General features: G+C 38.0%; 1 protein-coding gene across 12 annotated transcripts in view; it reads right to left on the bottom strand.

Moving 5' to 3' along the window:
* Positions 1–22,196, bottom strand: part of MLIP (muscular LMNA interacting protein) — a 276,627-nt gene that overhangs the window by 34,061 nt on the left and 220,370 nt on the right. For 9 of the 12 annotated variants that reach the window (XM_065912877.1, XM_065912882.1, XM_065912874.1 and 6 more), the window contains one exon: positions 2,595–2,801. The exons of the other annotated variants lie outside the window; for them this stretch is intronic. In XM_065912877.1, coding sequence (XP_065768949.1) covers positions 2,595–2,801 — 207 coding nt within the window. The remainder of the gene's footprint in view (positions 1–2,594; positions 2,802–22,196) is intronic. 12 annotated transcript variants of the gene reach the window in all.

A 22,196-nucleotide genomic window follows, 5' to 3' on the forward strand; every position in this document is an offset into this window, starting at 1 on the left:
CAAGCACTACTCTAAATACTTTACACATATTAGCCCATCTTATCATATTCTAAAAAAGTAGGTACTATTATTATCTGCACTTTATAGATGAATAAACGAAGACATTTGGAGGCTACATAAGGTACCCAATATCACCATCTGGAAAGAATGGTGTCAAGAAATTAACTCAGACGAACTGATTAAAGACATTGCCTGCTCATCTACTGGGCTATGTTAGTTACAAGGGTTAAAGAAGGAAGTAAGAGTAATGACCCCCTTCATGAGGTGGAGGAAAGAGAGGGTATACTGGTATAACCAAGATAAAAGGGAAAGTGCCTGAACATCATCATATGTGATAGGATATCATATGAGGTTCATCATATGAACTTATGAAAGTAGAAAAAAGATCAGGGCTTAGTGTAAAGATTTAGGGCAAGAGAGGAGCACACACTACAGATGCAACAGAAGAATAAAAACTGCCAAACATTTTTCTGTAGCTATGGTTGATAAAGAAGCCCCAAAGATACTATGTAAGGTCAAGTTCAGTGTGGATCTCTGGGGGAATGGTGGGAAGGGTGGGAGGTTTGAGTTTGGAGATAAGCCTACCAGGTAAGGCTGAAAGTGAAGCCTGGGAAGGATTTTAGGATATTGAAGAGAAGTTAAGTTAAAATGACGGTTTTACAATTCCAGACAAGTTATTTCATTTAGTACACTGTTGGCCATTACAAGTTTAGTAAACACAAAGGTCAAGTTGAATAATCCATACATTTTAATAAGAGCAATTAAAATATCAGACTAAGCAACTGAATATTCCATCAAGAAATGCTAACATTATTATTACTATTTCAGATGTGAATGTTTCTTTATTCAGTATCAATAAATCTCAGACATTGAAAGACAAAATCTATTGTGAAGTTTTTATAAAATGAAAATAGTTGTCCAGCCTCAAATGGCTGTGATATATTTTTCTTCACAGACAGACCAAGAAAAGGCTAAAACATGGATGAAATACTGACTTTATCTTTACTGAATGTCTCCAGAAAACACTACCAAAATGTCAAAGGAAGAACTATTTGGAGAAATTTGATATTTATAAAATACAATTATAATCCTATCATGCTCATCAATGACATTATAAGAAAATGGTATGTTATTATCAAAATATTAACTCTAATAGCTAAATGAATTTCATAGATGTTGGCTAGTATTAAAATAAGGAGAATTTAAAGCAATGTAAATCATTTAAAAATATTATACTCTCCATGAAATACTTTTTCTAGACCAAGAGTTAAAAGCAACCAAAGGTCACACAAATGCCATCCTGAACTTAACCTAAAAACACTTTGTTTGCAGAAAATGATTACTTTTTAAAAATGTTACTTTTCCATAAATTTTAAAGTTGATATGTTGTATTTTCATTTTTTGTTTAGTTCAATAAATTTTCTTTATCTTTCTCTTGTTGTTTTTTTTTTTTTTTTTTTTCCTCTTGTTTTTTTAGCCACATGGCTTGCAGGATCTTAGTTCCCCAACCAGGGATTGAACTCTCTCTCCCTGCAGAGGAAGCTCAGATCCTCAACCGCAGGACTGCCAGGGGAGTCCCAGAAATGAATACTTTAAAAAATTTAATTCAGGATTGACCATTCAATCATGATAAATGCTATTAAATATAAAAAGCAAATTTTTCCTCATAATTGTGCTCACTTTTTGGATGATTTTTTGGTGTTTAGATTGGATTGATGAACAGTTGTTTTTTTTTTAATGTTTAAGGGTTCAAGAAATATTAGTCAACTGCATACACTCTGGAACATATGGTTTTAATTGATTTCCAAGTATAGAGATATGTTTTATTAAATATAGAGAATTTGCAAAACAAATGCTTTAGGATAAGATTTTGAATTTAAAACTGATTTAACTAATGATTGATTTTGACTAGTCAATTCTTTTAGAAAAGTTTCAAAATCTGAGAGCCTATGCTAGCCAGGATGTCCTTATGGTGATGCTCAGAAGAGCAAAAGATGCTTATATATAAGCCTCTTGTGCTACTGACTGCTTGTTTCTAATAGAATATTCATGATTACATTCCAAAGCCAACTATAAAATTTTTGCTTTGTTAAAAATATATTTTAGGTACTGAACACCTCATTATTTGTTACATGTCTCACCACCATACATTATGAGGCAAATAGATTCATTTTAAAATAAAATATCAATATTATGCTACAGATATCTATAGAAATTGTAAGTATTCCATTGCACACCAACTGCAATAATAAATGCTTCCTCATCAAGGCATTGTCATTTTGAGACATTTTAAGAGCTTTGAACTGAGACTAGAAGATAAATTAATAATGGCCTCTTGTAAGGCTTTGAAACATGTCTTGGGATTTCCACTTTGGGATTACAGCATGAAACAATAAGCAATGCAAATCAGGAAATGACTCTGAAAGGAAACAAATATTTCATACTTTCCCAAGGTCAATTATTATCTTTTTGCAAAGACATGTGGCTTCCCATAAATATTTAATATTCTTAATATACTTCAATATTTGTCATATATGTTTCCTCCACATTTAAAAGTTAAGCATGAAGAAGTTCAGAGCATGGGGCATTCTCACCTTATTATATGCGTTGTGACTAAACAAGGTGTGAGAATTCTCCTGTTCATCACTCAGGGAGAAGGAGGACAAGTGACTGAAGGGTCCGGGGGTAAGACAGTCAGCATGCGGGAGGGTCTGTGGTCGCAGTAGGGACTGAGCAGGAGGATGGAGTCTAGTCTGATATAAAGGATGGAGAGAAACAGGCTTGGGAGGGACAGGCACATCCTGGGAAGAAGAAAGGCATAAAGAGGATGTTAGTGGGCAAAAGTCATGCTTACTGGAAACTGAGTCTAAGTACTATTGATGCTGGGCTTCCCTGGTGGCTCAGATGGTAAAGAATCTGCCTGAAATGCAGGAGACCTGGGTTCGATCCCTGGGTTGGGAAGATCAACTGGAGAAGGGAATGGCTACCTATTCTAGTATTTTTGCCTGGGAAATCCCTTGGACAGAGGAGCCTGGCCAGCTACAGTCCATAGGGTCACAAAGAGTCAGACAAGACTGAGTGACTAACACACATACACACTGTGGACATCGCTTCAGAATATTTTACTAACAGGAAGTAAATCCCTCCTTACACTTTCAATCCTCACAAGACTCCTGCTTTTACAGTGCATTGTCTGTCTCTTCCAGTAACTTCTGTAGGTTGCCCACCCCCAGCCTCTCCTGCAGAACTGAACTAGTATCTGCAGTGACTCCTCATGGGACCACATTTGTTTAAGGACAGAACTCATCCCAAAGGTGGGAAGATGGGACTAAAGTCTCTAATGAAGAGGTAAGAGTGGAAATTAACTTAAAAGTACTTGTGATTTGGTCTGGAAAAAACTGGAGGGCGAAAATGGGATGGCATCATAGAGAATATCAACTCATGATATAAGCCATAGTGCCATGAGTTTCTGGGTTGGGCTGAGTATGAGAAAGAAATCAGAGAGAGGTGAATCTAGAAAGAATGAACGAAGATGTTCATTCCAGGAAGTGTCTTATTTTGGGGAGAAACTGGAGATCAAACAGAGGGGCTCAAATGTAGAGGAGAGAGGCAATGAGGTTGTAAACAGAGAGGGTCTTTCCACCCCTGGAAAGGGATACCTGTGGAAGTCTCGAAGGAAGTAAGAACTAGTAGGTGAGACCTTTCAATTATGTGAAAGGAGCAAGAAAACCACCATGGTGGGGGGAGTCTCAAACTGACAAAGAAAACTCAAAAGAGGGTTTTTCCACCCCTGGAAAGGGATACCTGTGGAAGTCTCGAAGGAAGTAAGAACTAGTAGGTGAGACCTTTCAATTATGTGAAAGGAGCAAGAAAACCACCATGGGGGGAAGTCGCAAACTGACAAAGAAAACCCAAAAAAAGGGCCTATATACATATTTATTATAAAAGAAAAGGGTTACTATTTTGCAGATCTTTTTTAAGAACCTCTTATATTCCTGAAATCTCTACTGTAAGATAATAAATTGACAGTGATTATCCTACAATAAAATCCCTTAGGGCATAAACCTTATAAAATGAAATCTGTTTTATTCACTTTTGTAACCTCAGCATCAAGCATAATGCCTAATGGAGCAGATGTTCAATGCAGTAATGACTAAATTTTCAAAAGAATATGATATATTCCAAGAGGTCAAGAATGCATTCAATTATTTCATTATTTTTCTGTTCTATTAGCAATAATGAATGTATTTGACTATGTGAAATGGAAATTTAGTACAAAATAATGCACATTACTCAAAATGACATTCAGCTAAACAGGAAACTTCAGCTTTTAAAACTATGCAATTAATATTATTTTCTGTTAGCCAAAGTGATTTTGTCAAAATCATGATTGATTAAGTCACTAATTGGGTTTTCTAAAATTTATGCTGAATTTATGCCTCCTGCAGTGGGATCAAACTTACTTTAAAAACTTACTTCAAAATATACTTTTAAAATATTTAAGCAAGTTAATCACCCTGATACCAAAACCAGACAAAGACAACACAAAAAAAGAAAACTATAGGATAATATCACTGATGAACATAGAGGCAAAATCCTCAACAAAATTTTAACAAACAGAATTCCGCAACATACCAAAAAGCTCATACAGCATAATCAAGTTGTGTTTATTCCAGGGATGCAAGGATTCTTCAATATATGCAAATTAATCCATGTGATACACCATATTAACAAATTGAAAGATAAAAACCATATGATCATCTCAATACATGCAGAAAAAGCCTTTGACAAAATTCAGCACCTATTTATGATTAAAACTCTTCAAAAAATGAGCATGGAAGGAACCTACCTCAACATAGTAAAGGCCATATATAATAAACCTACAGCAAACATTATTCTCAATGGTGGAAAACTGAAAGTATTCACCCTAAAGTCAGGAACAAGACAAGGGTGTCCACTTTCCCCACTATTATTCAACATAGTTCTGGAAGTCCTAGCTACAGCAATCAGAGAAGAAAAAGAAATAAAAGAAATCCAGATTGGAAAAGAAGTAAAGCTCTCACTGTTTGCAGATGACATGATACTGTACATAGAAAACCCTAAAGATAGTATCAGAAAATTACTAGAGCTAATCAGTGAGTTTAGCAAGGTTGCAGGATACAAAAGAAATACATAGAAATCACTTGTATTTCTATATACTAACAATGAAAAATCAGAAAGAGATATTAAAGAATCAACACCATTCACCATTGCAACAAAAAGAATTAAATATCTAGGAATAAACTTACCTAAGGAGACAAAAGAACTGTACAAAAAAAATTATAAGACACTAATGAAAGAAATCAAAGATGACATAAACAGATGGAGAGATACTCCATGTTCCTGGATAGGAAGAATCAATATTGTGAAAATGACTATACTGCCAAACACAATCTACAAATTCAATGTGATCCCTATCAAATTACCAATGGCATTTTTCACAGTAGAACAAAAAAATCTCACAATTCATATGGAAACACAAAAGACCCCGAATAACTAAAGCAGCCTTGAAAAAGAAGAATGGAGCTGGAGGAACCAACCTTCCTGACTTCAGATTATATTACAAAGCTACAGTCATCAAGGCAGTATGGTACAGACACAAAAACAGAAATATGGACCAATGGAACAAGATAGAAAGCCCAGAAATAAACCCATGCACCTATGGGTACCTTATTTTTGACAAAGGAAGCAAGAATATACAATGGGGCAAAGACAGCCACTTCAATAAATGGTGCTGGGAAAACATGTAAAAGAATGAAATGAGAACACTTCCTAACACCATACACAAAGATAAACCCAAAATGGATTAACAACCTAAATGTAAGACCAGAAACTATCAAACCCTTAGAGGAAAACAGGCAGAACACTTGATGACATAAATCAAAGCAAGATCCTCTATGACCCACCTCCTAGAGTAATGGAAATAAAAACAAAAGTAAACAAGCGGGACCTGATTAAACTTAAAAGCTTTTGCACAGCAAAGGAAACTATAAGCAAGGTAAAAAGACAACACTCAGAGTGGGGGAAAATAATAGCAAATGAAACAACTGACAAAGGATTAATTTCCAAAATATACAAGCAGCTCATACAACTAAATACCAGAAAAACAAACAACCCAGTCAAAAAGTGGGAAAAAGACCTAAACAGATACTTCTCCAAAGAAGACATACAGATGGCTAACAAACACATAAAAAATGCTCAACACTGCTCATTATTGGAGAAACGCAAACCAAATCTACAATGAGATATCACCTCACACCGGTCAGAATGGCTTATTAGTTTCTGTTTTTTCACTTCATGTTTATTTTAAATATCAAGCAAATACAAATATACATTTCACTTCACATGTACAGACTATAAGATACAGTTATTAAAAAGAAGCAATCTATACACAATGTTCTGAATCTTATATTTTTTTTTCCATTTGACAAAACTTCAGGGACATTTCAGTACATGAAAGTTATGGATTCCCTAGGAGCCACATTACTGAGTTATCTCACTGGTTATAACCATCATTCAGTGCTTCTCTTGGAAGTCCCATGTATATAACCTAAAATGCCAAATCAACTAGGACTATCATAAATTTAGATCTTCTTTGCCAGTTTGTACAATTTTCAGGATTTTCTTTTGTCTAATCCCATTGGCTAGTGCCTCTAACATTATTATTGTTAAATAATAGTCATGTTGATGTGCAATTTTAATGGGAGTCTCATAGTATTTGCCCACTAAAGGTGACTTGTAGATTAAAATGTATTCTAATTATGTTTTATTTCTCCATCAACAGCTTCATTATTTTATCAACTAATTACATTCCTTAATTGATGTGAAAAGTGGTTAATATGAAAATTGAGTAGTAAGCACAAAGAATAATTGTGTAAGAAAAAGTCAGCATCGTTGTTGATGGTTGACAGTGCCTAGGAAAAGAGAAACTGCATAGGCTCTGGTTTATAGTCTGGGTTCAGCTTTTTTTCCTTGAAAGCTTTTTTAAATTAATTTAATTTATTGAAGTAGAGTTATAAATTTTCTTCCAAGGACTATTTTAACTACATCTGATAAGTTATAATAGATGATTGTCTCATTATCATTTTTTCAGGTAGAAATTTTACATTTAATTTCTTCTTTAATGAAATAATTTGTTGAAAAGCAAATTTTACAATATATAGCTGACAGGAATTTTGTGTTTTCTAAATCTGTTATTAACTTAAAAAACTTTTGTGATCAGAGAAATTTCTCTATCATTTTTTTCTTGGCAATTAATATTTTTATTGAGGTATATTTTATTAACAATGTTAATAGATGTACAACATGATGATTCACAATTTTTGAAGATTATTCTCCATTAATAGTTACTATATAACATTGGCTATATTTTGTTGTAGGATACAGTTGAACTACATATATATTAATTCAATTTACTTAAGAGGATCTATCTTTACCTAGTTTCCTATATAATCTATCATAATCTGAAAAGTGAGATCTTTATCACCAATATATTTTCACTTTTTCTCACCTTATGTCTTGCCTTTGCTTTATGAGTGTTGATGTTACATTCTTGGGTTAAATGCACTAATGATTTTATCTTCCATGTGAAGTTTACCTTTTGGCATATAAAAGGGTCTTATTTGTCTTATATAAGGAAATTCTATTTAAGAGCCTCTTGATGAAAGTGGAAGAGGAGAGTGAAAAAGCTGGCTCAAAACTCAACATTCAAAAAACTAAAAACATGGCATCTGGTCCCATTCAGTTCAGTTCAGTTCAGTTGCTCAGTCGTGTCCGACTCTTTATGACCCCATGAACCGCAGCACACCAGGCTCCCTTGTCCATTACCAACTCCCGGAGTTGACTCAAACTCATGCACATCGAGTTGGTGATGCCATCCAGCCATCTCATCCTCTGTCGTCCCCTTCTCCTCCTGCCCCCAATCCCTCCCAGCATCAGGGTCTTTTCCAACAAGTCAACTCTTCGCATGAGGTGGCCAAAGTATTGGCGTTTCAGCTTCAGCATCAGTCCTTCCAATGAATACCCAGGACTGATCTCCTTTAGGATGGACTGGTTGAATCTCCTTGCAGTCCAAGGGACTCTCAAGAGTCTACTCCAACACCATAGTTCAAAAGCATCAATTTTTCGGCACTCAGCTTTCTTAACAGTCCAACTCTCACATCCATACATGACCACTGGAAAAACCATAGCCTTGACCAGATGGACCTTTGTTGGCAAAGTAATGTCTCTGCTTTTTAATATGCTATCTAGGTTGGTCATAACTTTCTTTCCAAGGAGTAAGCATCTTTTAATTTCATGGCTGAAATCACCATCTGCAGTGATTTTGGAGCCCAAAAAAATGAAGTCTGACACTGTTTCCACTGTCTCCCCATCTATTTCCCATGAGGCAATGGGACCTGATGCCATGATCTTAGTTTTCTGAATATTAAGCTTTAAGCCAACTTTTTCACTCTCCTCTTTCACTTTCATCAAGAGGCTTTTTAGTTCCTCTTCACTCTCTGCCATAAGGGTGGTGTCATCTGCATATCTGAGGTTATTGATATTTCTCCCGGCTAGAAACAGTGACAGACTTTATTTTCTTGGGCTCCAGAATCACTGTAGATGGTGACTGTAGCCATGAAATTAAAAGAGTCTTGCTCCTTGGAATAAAAGCCATGACAAGCCTAGACAGCATATTAAAAAGCAGAGACATTACTTTACTGACAAAGGTCAGTATAGTGGAAGCTATGGTTTTGCCAGTAGTCATGTATGGATGTGAGAGTTGGACCATAAAGAGAGCTGAGCACTGAAGAATTGATGCTTTTGAACTGGATTGTTGGAGAAGATTTTTGAGAATCTCTTGGACTGCAAGGAGATCAAACCAGTTAATCCTAAAGGAAATAAGTCCTCAATATTCATTGGAAGGACTGTACTGAAGTTGAAGCTCCAATATTTTGGCAACCTGATGCAAAGAACTGACACACTGGAAAAGACCCTGATGCTGGGAAAGATTGAAGGTGGGAGGAGAAGGGGAAGACAGAGGATGAGATGGTTGGATGGCATAACTGACTCAATGGACATGAGTTTGAGTAAGCTCCAGGAGTTGGTGATGGACAGGGAGGCCTGGCGTGCTGCAGTCGATGGGGTCACAAAGAGTTGAACACAACTGAGCAATGAACTGAACTGAAGAAAATTTTGGCCAGGAGTCAACCTTCCCAATATGAAGATTATAATCTCTCCTCTTTTGGCTTGTAGCATCTAGAACAAAACTTTGTCATCCTCAACTCTTCTCATTCACTGGGTTTTACAGTCCCAGTTTTTGTTTGTTATCCAACCTGGCAGGCTTTTCTTTTCCCTTTATAAAAATTTTGTTTATCTCCATGGTAAATGAATCTTTCCTGGACTGTAAGTTTTTGCAAGAGGTTTACATGAGGAAAGGACAGTTACCTGGGATTGTCTTTGTGCTCCAAAGATACAGGCTTTGGGGTGTAAGTCTGTATAGCCTTTATTTTTCCTTAAATAATGAAGACTGTAACCTGTACAGTATTTTACATGGCAACGTACCTATGTCCAGGCTGCCCCAGAGAGAGCCTCCTACAAATATGACTTACTCTGTGATTCACTGTATAGCCTCACCTCTCCTACATCCCAGAACAGAATCAAGTCAGGGATCTTTTGTCACCAACATGTGCACCCGTGTAAAGACAAGTGGTTGAGGTCTGCATAATAAGGTGCATCCACACATTCAACCAGGGTGTTTACTGATTGTAACCTGACTCCATTTCCTGCCAAATTCACGTCTGCTCACACCTGGCACTGATCTCAGCTCCTTCAGTTGTCACCTCACTGTTTCCTGTTTGGTTCTCCTCCTTTTTGCTTCCAGGTGACATCAGGGTGATAAAACGTGACTCGTGGCTAACTTGATAGTTGTCATGGTCAAGAACCTCATTTACAGTTTTGAAAAACACTCATAATGCATCATGAACTTTTTAAAATAGTTTACCATAAGGAGATAACTTGAACAACTCTGGATGAGCCAAAATATTTTCTTGGTTCTTCTCTATCTCATTATTGTAAGTTATGTAAATATCTTTTATATCCATGTCCCTATATTCCTATTCCTATATATAGGAGTCTTTACGTATAAAATCATAAGCATATATGTAATATATATAGTCTGTATGTGTATCTACATCTTCCTTTTCATCATAGTTTATCTATGAATATTTATATAATTTGCAACTTCATAACACAGTCCATTTTATATATATATACTATATTGCTGATTATACCTTCACAGCTTTCTCAAAGAACAATGATTTTATTAAAAGCACTCATTTAAAAAATATATATATTCTGACTTAATTTTCCTTTAAGTATTTCATATTTAGAACACAAATGCTATAATGAGAATATTTTTACATTTATACTTTGATCCAGCTGCATAATAAAACTCCAATATAATGTAATTTGCTCATTACTTTTTCAAACATTCAGAGGTGTTTTCTATGCATGTTCTAAAGGCATATGATACAAAGGAGTAAATTTCAGTTCATCATTCTTTTGTTTTCTATGTATCACATTACAATATTTACTGCCATAGGAAAAAATATATGTATCCCCAATGAAATTGGATTTTTAATTTCTTCTTTATTAAGGTTCCTCAGAAAAGATTCCGTCATTTAGTTAAGGAAAACTTTAATACTTAGTGCCCCTTGACTTTAAACAAGCAAGCTCCACTGTTGGAGATGGACAGGGAAGCCTGGCATTCTGCAGTCCGTGGGGTCGCAAACAGTCGGACACAACTGAGCAACTGAACTGAACTGAACTGCCTTTAAATGTTCCCAAAAATTGTACAGCATCTCCAAGTCCTAGATGCCTACTTTGTAAATGCCTTGCTAATTATGATGCCATAATAATTATTTAAAATTCAAAGCAAACAATATACGCTGAGGGCTAGGTATGCTAATAATTAAATAGTTACAAGACAAAAACAAACTCACAGACATAGAGGACAGACTTGCGATTTCCAAGGGAGAGGGGGTGCAGAAGGGATGGACCGAGAGTTTGGGATTAGCAGACACAAATTATTATATATATTGAATCAACAAACAACAAGGTCCTACTGTTTACAGATCAGGGAACTATATTCAACATCCTATGAATGGAAAAGAATATGAAAAAGAATTTAGTGTATAGCGGAATCACTTTGCAGTATACCAGAAATTAATGCAACACTGGAAATCAACTATACTCCAATAAAACTTTAAAATATAATGAAAGCAGGCATACAATCTTACTTCAGGTATCAACATGCATTAGGGAATCTGGAAAAATGGCATTGATGCATCTATTTGCAGGGCAGGAATAGAGACGCAGACAGAGAACAGACCTGGGGACACAGCGAGGGAGGGGGAGGGTGGGACAAACTGAGAGGGCAGCACTGACATAGATAGACGGCCGTGTGTGACACAGATGCTGGTGGGGAGCTGCCGCATCACACAGTGACCCCAGCCTGACGCTCGGTGGCATCCTAGAGGGGTGGGACTGGGGGCGGGTGGAGGAAGGCTCAAGGAGGGACCACGTGTACACTCATGGCTGATTCGTGCTGTTGTGCAGCAGAAACCAACACAACACTGTAAAGCAATCATCTTCCAATTAAAAATAAAAAGTAAAAAATTAATAATTGTACATTTGGCCTCAGTTCAGTTGCTCAGTCGTGTCCGACTCTTTGTGACCCCATGAATCGCAGCACGCCAGGCCTCCCTGTCCATCACCAACTCCCAGAGTCCACCCAAACCCATGTCCATTGAGTCAATGATGCCATCCAGCCATCTCATCCTCTGTCGTCTCCTTCCCCTCCTGCCCTCAATCTTTCCCAGCATCAGGGTCTTTTCCAATGAGTCAGCTCTTCACATCAGGTGGCCAAAGTATTGGAGTTTCAGCTTCAACATCAGTCCCTCCAATGAACACCCAGGACTGATCTTTAGGATAGACTGGTGGGATCTCCTTGCACATAAGAACTGTACGAAAAAGATCTTCACGACCCAGATAATCATGATGGTGTGATCACTCATCTAGAGCCAGACATCCTGGAATGGGAAGTCAAGTGGGCCTTAGGAAGCATCACTACGAACAAAGCTAGTGAAGGTTGTAGAATTCCAGTTGAGCTACTCCAAATTTGGCCTACTTCTTGTAAAATTCCAGTATGTTATCAGTGTTTATAAGTTATAGTTATGGCTGACAACAGGTTTATCCTAGACCTAGCTGTTATATGACCTCTGGTCACTTCTTATTGTTTCTTATTTATTTTCTATATGAATAGTGGTATATTCAATCTAGATTATTTTGCAGAAGCTATTAATATAAAGTTATTTGCTTACTGTAAGAAGATTATTTATTTAAAAATAGCTGAAATGATAAATCTTGCATCCACTTGGGCACACAAACTTCTATAAAAACCAGCTGAGGACTTTCTGTCCATTGCAGAAAGCTGGAGAGCCCCTGACCCTTGCCTGGGAAATCTCACTTACTATATACGTGAGTTGCAAGTGTCCAAATTCAGTCCTACAAAAGAGACTAATGTAAAACCACACACGTCAACAAAGCTTAAACTCTTTCTTACTCTTAGAGAACGAACTTATGGTTCCCCGGGCGGAAAGAATGGTGGGGAGAGATAGTTGGGGAGTTTCGTATCGACATGTACACACTGCCATATTTAAAATGAATAACCAGCAAGGTCCTGCTCTACAGCACAGAGAACTCTGCCCAATGTTAAGTGGCAGCCTGGATGGGAGGAGGGTTTGGGGGAAAATGGATACATGTATATCCACCTGAAACTATCACAACACTGTTAATCAGCTGTACTCCAATACAAAAATAAAATGCTAAAAAAAATCTTTCTTACTGTTTTCAGTACAGAGCCAACTTTTACTGTAAATGCCTAGATACTATATTTTGTAGGCTTTGCAAACCTTGTATTCTGTCATAATTACTCCTGCTATGATATCATGAAAGCAGCTTCAGGTAATACATAAATGAATAGATGTGGCCGTGTGCCACTGAAACTATATAGAAGTAATAGTGGATCAGATCTGATCCATAGGCCATAGCTCCTAAACCTAAAGGTTTTTAAAAAACAGGCATTAATAAAATATTTATCGTGTCTGGCCTGCACCCTACCTCCCTTCCAGTGAATTATCTTGATGTTGGTACCTTTTTCTTTGGAGATCACTATTCTAGATGATTCCTGACAATGAACATCACATTCTACGCTGATTTAGCATTAAATAGATTAATCTTATAAGGTTCTAGTATTTGAGGGAAGAACAAGAACCATAAAATTCTCTTGTATATGTTTCTATCAGCAAGATATGAAAACAGAGTTATTTCCCATAAAATCCATACAGTGCTTTTCACTTGAGAATTTTCTTTTTCAACATAAAAATACATAGAACAACTTTTTCAAAATAAGCTTTATTTAAGAGGTTGGTTTTTAAAAAGGAATTATGTTATAATATCCTGCAAAACTCCAAGACAAGAAGTTATGAAGCAAATAATATCTTTGTTCATTAGAGAAAAATTACCAAATAGGAAGTGAATAAATTCATTTAGCTGCGTTTGTTAAAAGAACTAGAGCCTGCAGAATTAGATATTGACAGAGGCATCTGAAAAATAATGCTTTGGCAATACCTGATACATTCATCACTCTAGAAAAAGCCCACTTTCTATTTAGCCATCAAGTCAAATTGTTCAACTGCAAAAGTTGCTTCCATTTGTTTAATGCCAAAGGGCATTGGAAGGCATATGGACTCTTCTCATTAATGCTGGCACATCTGAGGCTCTTTTGTTCCATTCTGGTTTTCAAAAGTTACTTCCTTTCTGGTTGTTTAGTAATGAAGGGTGAAAATCCACTTTCCCCTTGCTTCTGCTTCCCCTCAGCACCCCCACATAGTTATCTGTGCCCGTGGGAACTCAGAGCACCGCTGGCGGAAATTATGGAGCCTTTAACTCCATCTTCTTTTTCTTCTCCCCACCTCTTTGGGAAAACAACACTTGTTTTTAAATGCAGCACTTACTTTCAGCTTTCCCTTCCTGCCTGAAGCTTAGAACAATTTAAAATCAGAAAGACAGCATTTCTCCTAGTTTTAATTTCAAACATCAGTGTCCATAAAGGCAAGGACAATTACAATGTATTTCTTAAAGAGTGCCTCCTTCAGCCAAAGATGTATCAACATTTTTAAGATATGATCACAGAAACTCCAAATTACTAAGAAGAGATTAAAATCATAGATAGTTCACTAAGATCAAACCAAAATAAATTAGGCCTCTTAATTTTGAACATATGGCATAACTTCTTGCTTATCAACTGCAGTTTTGAAGCATCCATATGCGTTTTAAAAGCAGACATGCTTAAAGCAACACATCTATTTCAGGTCCTGATTTACCAAAAAATTTAAAGTTGTGAAATATGAAAAAGGTAGCATATGCTTAGCTATCTCAAATTCTCTATTTTAAAAAGAAGTTTTTAAAGGACTAAAACATAATTTTGAAGATAGAATTTGTATTATTTAGTGCTGAAAGTTTATAGTTAGCTGAAAGCAAGTTTCACAGGGCAGATAACACAGATAAGTGAAAGTGTCACTTAGTCATGTCCAACTCTTCGTGACTCCATGGAGTGTATCCCACCAGGCTCCTGTGTCCAGGGAATTCTCCAGGCAAGAATACTGGAGTGAGTTTTCATGCCCTTCTTCAGGAGATCTTCCCAATCCAGGGATTCAACCTGGGTCTCCCACATTGCAGCCAAATTCACTAGTGGGAAGCCCTGGAGAAGGAAATGGCTTCCTTGGAAAAGAAACTCCTGTATTCTTTTTTATTTTTTATTTTAAATTTATTTATTTTATAATTGAAGGACAATTGTTTTACAGAATTGTGTTGGTTTCTGCCAAACATCAACATGAATCCACTCCAGTATTCTTGCCTGGAGAATTCCTTGGACAGAGATGTGGTGGGCTACATACACCCCATGGGGTCACAAAGAGTCAGACATGACTGAGCGACTTTCACTTCGCTTCACTTCTTTACTGCCTGAGCCACCAGCGAAGCCCCTTTAACATGAATAAACATGAAGATATTTGGTAGAGACATGCTCATGGGAAAAGAAAGAGGAAGTACTTTATAATCAATCACGGTAGGCATCAGAGAATGAAAATGCTGAGTTTTATGCTTTTCTATATATACAGTTCAGTTCTCATCCCCCATCCTGACCTGGAGGTTTTTTGGGGAAAGGCACAATTTAAGGTGAAGAAGTTAGAAAGTAACAAAGAAAAGAGGCTTCTCTGATTTCTCTTCATGGTGGGAAGAAAGAAGAGAATGTATTTGGTGACACTTTAGTAGGAAGTCAACTCCATTATTCCAAAATTATAGTACTTCTAGAAGAAAGAGTAACAACAGTAAACATTTAGAAAAGTGTATTCCCTTTAAAGTGTCCAGAGTCCTTTCACAGTGACTGGGAGGACTTTCCTGGAAGTCCAGTGGTTAAGAATCTGGGATTCTACAGCAGAGGGTGCAGGTTCAGTCCTTAGTGGGGGAACTAGGATCCCACATGCTGCGTGGACAGGCCAAACACATTTTTTTAAAAGTCATAAATGAGCATGAGTATGTATACCGTTAGAAATGAGATTAGTAGTCCCAGTTTTCAAGGACGAAATTGAAGTTCAGAAAGTTGACTGATCTTCCCCAGATCACACCAAGCCCATGTTCCTTCCATTGCCCTCTATCATGTTTCTCTCCTTTGTAGGAAGCAGGAAAGTTACTGTTGGAGCAGTGAAAGTCGATCCATTGTGTCCAACTCTTTGCGACCCCATGTACAGTTCATGGAACTCTCCAGGCCAGAATACTGGAGTAGGTAGCCTTTCCCTTCTCCAGGGGATTTTTCCCAACCCAGGGATCAAACCCAGGTCTCCCGTATTGCAGGCAGATTCTTTACCAGCTGAGCCACAAGCGAAGCCCAGGAGTCTGCAGTAGCCAACCAGCCCTCCAGTCACGGTAGGGTCCCTTAGTGGATAAGGAAACACCAGGCCGTGGAGTGCGTAGCCTGAGTGTGAAATCGACAGTCAGAGGGAGAAAGTGCAGAGGGCTGCAGAGAAGGTTAAGAGTAGCAGGAAGGAGACAGAGATTAAGGTTCAGATATTTACAAACCACTAGAATCTAAGCACAAAGGGGTCAGGGATATTATCTGCCCTGCTTCCTGAGAAGTCATCCAGATTTTTCACAGAGCCTGGCACAAACATAAATGGCTGGAGGCTAAGAGAAAACAGAAGCGAAGTGAGTGTGGAGAGAAGCTGCAACACCATCCATCAGGAAATCGGGGCAAGAACCACATGCGGACGATTACTGTCCACTCCTTTCTGCTCTGTAGTTCTGCGCCCCAGGGTCCTTCCACCAACCTGGGCAGCTAGGGCTTAATGCCATCCTCATATCTAAGGGTAGGATCTGGATGGTAACAGTTACAACTGAATTTCAAAGAGAAATTCAGTACATTTCACATATAAGAACCATTAGAGGTAGCCTTCATATTGTATGTTAACAAAGTGTTATAATTTTAAAGAAAAATGATCTTGCAATTTTTAATATCCTGAGGTTTTGTTCCTTTGAATCTATTATTGTTTTACCGAGAACTTTCAGTGAAAACACTGAGGTTCAGGAACAAAATTGTGCTTCCTGTACAGAGCTGTGTCCCCTAGTCGAGCATCACCTTTCAGAGAGATTTAGAAAAGCAAAAATCACCCCCCAAGTTCATTGCAAGGATTATCCCAGAATCTTTTGTGGTTATGAAACAAAGGAATTAAAGTATGGTATCTTCTATACTTAAAGAATGCAGAAATGAGAAATTCAGATATGGCAAAGACTTACAAAAACATCTTCACTTTCATTATAGAAACATTGTTGCTTAAATTTTAGTCTGCCTACTTGGCCTTCCTATTCAGGATGTTTGCAAAGGAAGCAGCTGTCAAGTTTACAAATGGAAAAAAGTAATTTAAGTAGCAAATACCAGGGCCCGGATATAGGCTGTTATATGTTTATGTTTTTTATAGGAACACACGCATATATAAATATATGTATACATACAGTGTGCATGTGTGCTAAACCACTAAAGTCATGTCTGACCCTGTGTGACCTTATGGACTTCAGCCTGCCAGGCTCCTCTGTCCATGGGATTCTCCAGGCAAGAATACTGGAGCGGGTTGCTGTGCCCACCTCTGTATACATATATATTTAAATTTAATTTTGAAAATATAACATTTGTCCCACAGGGATTTTAGATTAAGGAAAAGCAAAACAAAATTATAGTTATTCAAAGTGAAATAATGACTCTGAATCATATTGATGGTTTCTTAATACTCCACAAATAGGAAGTAAATAGGATTTTTTTAAGGAAAAATCAAAATAAAAGTTTACCTACCCCAAATTGCTCAATCAAAAAGAAAAAAAAAAAAAATCAAAGCAAGCTCTCTGGAGATGGGTATTATTTGTCATGATTTTGATCTAGATAGTAAATTAAAAGATTTTTCCATCTGTCTAGAGTTATGACCTGATTAATACTTGATCTTTTTTTTCCCCTGGTTTTTGGATCATCTAAGGATATGAAACCTCAGAAGCATCCCAATAATATTTAAAGGCATGAAAACAAAATTTCAGAGTAAGGAGGTACCTTCAAAAGTACTTCATACAACACCCTCATTTGCAGATGTATAATTAAATACAGGAGCAGGAATGACTTGGTCCAACTTAGTCTGATGTTAATGTTTTAATAGTTACCATCAGACTGCCTGACTTTTTAAAATTTCTCTTTTAGTTAATTGTCCTGACATCTAACAATTGGGGAAATATAAGAAAGAGAGAGAAATGTTTAGGAAAGTAGGAAAGCTACGATCTTGCTAACAAGGCCAGAGCTAATGCAAATGCATGTCCCTGTCAAACAGGGCTATCATTATGAGTAGAGGCTCCATGAAATGTGGAAAATTTCATAAATGGAGGCTTGTTCACCACCTGTGTGTCAATCAAATAGGAATAATTTCTTAGTTCAAACACAGAAAAAAAGGCACCTAACCAATGTTGGTTGAACAGAAATGTCCCTGGCATGGGCAGCATTGAGCATCATTAATCATAAAGTTTTTGGAACTGGAAGGGAGACAAGAGATGGGCTAGCCTAGGGCCTCTCAACTCTTGTACTAGTGACATTTGGAGCAGAATAAGTCTTTGCCGTGGGGGACTGTCCTGGACACTGCTGTCATGTTTAGCAGCTTCCCTGGCCTCTAGCCAGCGCATGCCAGTAGCACCCCAAGCCCCAGGCAAGATAATCATGGCTGGGGCAATTCACACCAGATGAGGACCACTGCCCAGTCCAGTCCCCTCTCCTCACCAGTTAGGTTCAGAGTTCACAAATGCACCGGGTAGAGCTGGCTAACCACACAATCACAACTAGAACACACTCTTAACAGAGCTCTTTCCACAAAACCAAGCTGCCCTAGTTCCCCTTTGGTTCAGTTATACAACAGAATGAATAAAGGCATCAGATCTTGCCTGAATGTGGTTTCTGAAATGAGAGGTGAAACTAGTCCAACCTAAAAATACACTGCAAAGGGTCCCCCTGGTAGCTCAGCTGGTAAAGAATCCACCTGCAATGCAGGAGACCCTGGTTCAATTCCTGGGCCAAGAAGATCCATGGAGAAGGGATAGGCTACACATTCCAGTATTCTTGGACTTTCCTGGTGGCTCAGATGGTAAAGAATCCGCCCACAATGCAGGAGACCTGGGCTTGATCCCTGGGTTGGGAAGATCCCCTGGAGAAGGGCATGGCAATCCACTCCACCATTCTTGCCTGGAAAATCCTCAAGGACAGAGGAGCCTGGTGGGCTGCAGCCCACGGGGTCACAGAGAGTCAGACATGACTGGGTGACTAAGTACACGCATACAAGATTACACTGCAAACAGCCATCCGGCTACGAAATGCAATTCCTGAGGGTCTAAGGCTTCCCAAAATCCATTAAGCCACAGATTGAGAAAAACAACTCTATTTTTCTGAGCTTACCCAATGGGATAAATATCACATATACTTGCTGTGATTTGAGCAGGTAAAATATGCTAAGCCTCTCTGCTCTACTAGACAATGATAACTGACAATTTAGTTTGTGGTAAGCAGTTTCTTACCAAATGCATTTTCTGTTTTCAGAAATATTAAAGATATAAAGGTTTATAAAGCAAATTGGTATTTGGACAGCTGGGCTACAGTAGATTAAATTTCACTTAGGATGTCTAGATTTGGAGATTAGAACATTATTTTGAAACACTCTAAAAACCTACTAGCTCTTCCATCTCAAAGGAATCACCAATCCTGAATTTACAAATTTATTGCAGATAGTTCTTTTCACATAGCCTTTGAGATAAAGAAAAATACACTTTAATCCTGTTTTCTGTTTTTCCATATTTTTATTTTAAATCACTCGCTTCACTAACCTGATCTCAGTTTTCACAGGTTGGACTGCTGAAGTTGTCTTTGGTTTCTTTAATGGGATTTAAAAAATAGTTTATTTACCAGTCTGAGCTCTCTCCTTCCTTCTGTCCTGTGCACTCTCTTGGCTGTTCTTATTTGGATTTATCATTTTCTCCGCCAATATGACAAGCTTAAAGTTATTGTGTCTTAGGTCACAGTGAGGAAGAGAAGGTTCCTAATTCTCTTCATGAGTCAGCTTCAAACTTCCATATCTTCCTATGACCTTTACATTTGTCATCATACAAGGTCTGTCTAATCTCACCCTCACTTACACACACTCCCGTGTATAAAACAGACAGCTAGTGGAGACCTGCCGTACAGCACAGGAAGCCCTCTGTGCCCTGTGATGACCGAGGGCCGGGGATGAGATGAGGGTTGGTGCGGAGGAGGTCCAAGAGGGAGGGGATGGATGTATACAAACAGCTGATTCACTTTCTTGTATGCCAGAAACCAACACAATGTTGTAAAGGTACTATACCCCCAAGTTAAAACATGTATTATAGGGAAATTCCTAAAAAGTAAAATATCTAACAATCTCTCCAATGGTTAGAGATTGTAACATTTATTCTAAACACATTGATCTTAGCATTTATAGTCAAAGAATATATCCAGTTTTTACTATGTCCTCCTCATGATGTATTCTACTTGGATTCCATTTCTCATGGGTTGAGGAAACATTCAATTAAAAAAACAGAAAGAAAGAAAATCATAAGCCCCTCATCCCAGGTTGCATTTCCTATGTACATTTATTTTTATTAACTAGTCCCCAAATCATCTTAACAAAGTTGTGGGATTGAATTTGTTTGGGTGGAGATGGAGGAGATCATCGCAGACAGTGTCCTGGAATATTAGACAAAACCATGCCGAAGGCATGTGGTTGTTGCCATAGAGTTCTATTCACAGGCTGATGTTGATTCAAAGTTCAAGATGGGTTGAGAAACAGAATCCTCTGAACTAAGACATAAGAATGCATATTTTTTTCACAAATACAATGAACTTTCTAATTTTTGAGTAACACTTATTTTGCTTATTACTTAAAATTATTTTACACAGCTACCTTCACTCTTTTGAAATTCTGTTGAATGACACTTTTCAGGTGAACCCAATAGAAAATTTTAAAGTCTATATTTTAACAAAACCTTATTTTAAGTACTGTTTGTCATGCCTTTCCCTGGCTTTTCTCAAACAAATATAAAGAAAAAAGCTTATTTTAAAGCAGGAATATTCAAAGAAACTTAAAATATTTTTAAATTTATTTTTAATTGGAGGATAATAGCTTTACAATATTGGGTTGATTTCTGTCCTATATCAGCATGAACTAGTCATAGGAATACACATGGCCCCTCCCTCTCAACCTCCCTCCCACTTTCCATCCCATCCCACCCCTCTAGGTTGTCACAGAGCAGCAGGTTTGAGCTCCCTGGGTCATTCAGTCAATTCCCACTGGCGATCTGCTTTACACGGGGTAGTGTATATGTTTCAGTGCTACTCTGTCAGTCCATCCCACTCTCAGCGTCCCCCACTGTGCCAAGTTCTGCTCTCCAAGTCTGCGTCTCCATCACTGTCCTGCAAGCAGGTTCATCAGCACCGTTTTTCTAGATTCCATATATATGATTATTATATGATATTTGTTTTTTCTTTCTGACTTAGTTCACTCTGTATAATAGGCTCTAGGTTCATTTGCCTCACTGGAGCTGATTCAAATTGCATTCCTTTTTCTGGCTGAGTAATATTCCGCTGTATATATGCACCACAACCTCTGTATCCATTCATCAGCTGATGGACATCTAGGCTGCTTCCGTGTCCTCATTATTGTAAATAGTGCTACAAGGGACACTGGGAACACATGTCTTTTTCACACTGTTCACATGTTCTTTCTTGTTTTCAATTATGGTTTCCTCAGGGTCTATGACCTAACAATAGTGGGATTGTTAGGTCATAAGGTAGTTTTATTCCTAGTTTTTTTAGGAATCTCTATTGCTGTTCTCTGGGGCTTCCCAAGTGGAACTAATGGTAAAGAACCCTCCTGCCAATGCAGGAGACATAAGATATGCAGGTTCAATCCCTGGGTTGGGACGATCCCCTGGAGGAGGGCATGGCAACCCACTGCAGGATTCTTACCTGGAGAATCCCATGGACGGAGGAGCCTGGCGGGCTGCAGTCGATAGGGTCATAGAGAGTCAGACACAGCTGAGGTGACAACACACACACGCACACATACTGTTCTGTACAGTGTCTGTATCAACCTGCATCCCCACCAACAGTGCACTGCGGCCAGAGGGCTCCATTTCCTCCACACACTCGCCAGCATTTATTGCTTGTAGATTTTTTGATGATGGCCTTTCTGACCAGTGTAACATGATACTCGCTGTATTTTGAATTGCATTTCTCTAATGAGTGAGGGGCTTCCCAGGTGGTGCTAGTGGTAAAGAACCCACCTGCCAATGCCGGAAACCTAAGAGATCCGGGTTTGATCTCTGGGTTGGGGAGATCCCCTGGAGAAGGTCATGGCAACCCACTCCAGTGCTCTTGCCTAGAGAATCCCATGAACAGAGGAGCCTGGCAGACTACAGTCCATGGGGTCGCAAAGAGTCAGACATGACTGAAGCAAGTTGAGCACCTT

Source organism: Muntiacus reevesi, chromosome 20, assembly GCF_963930625.1.
Source record: "Muntiacus reevesi chromosome 20, mMunRee1.1, whole genome shotgun sequence".
In the NCBI taxonomy this organism is placed as follows: Eukaryota; Metazoa; Chordata; class Mammalia; order Artiodactyla; family Cervidae; genus Muntiacus; species Muntiacus reevesi.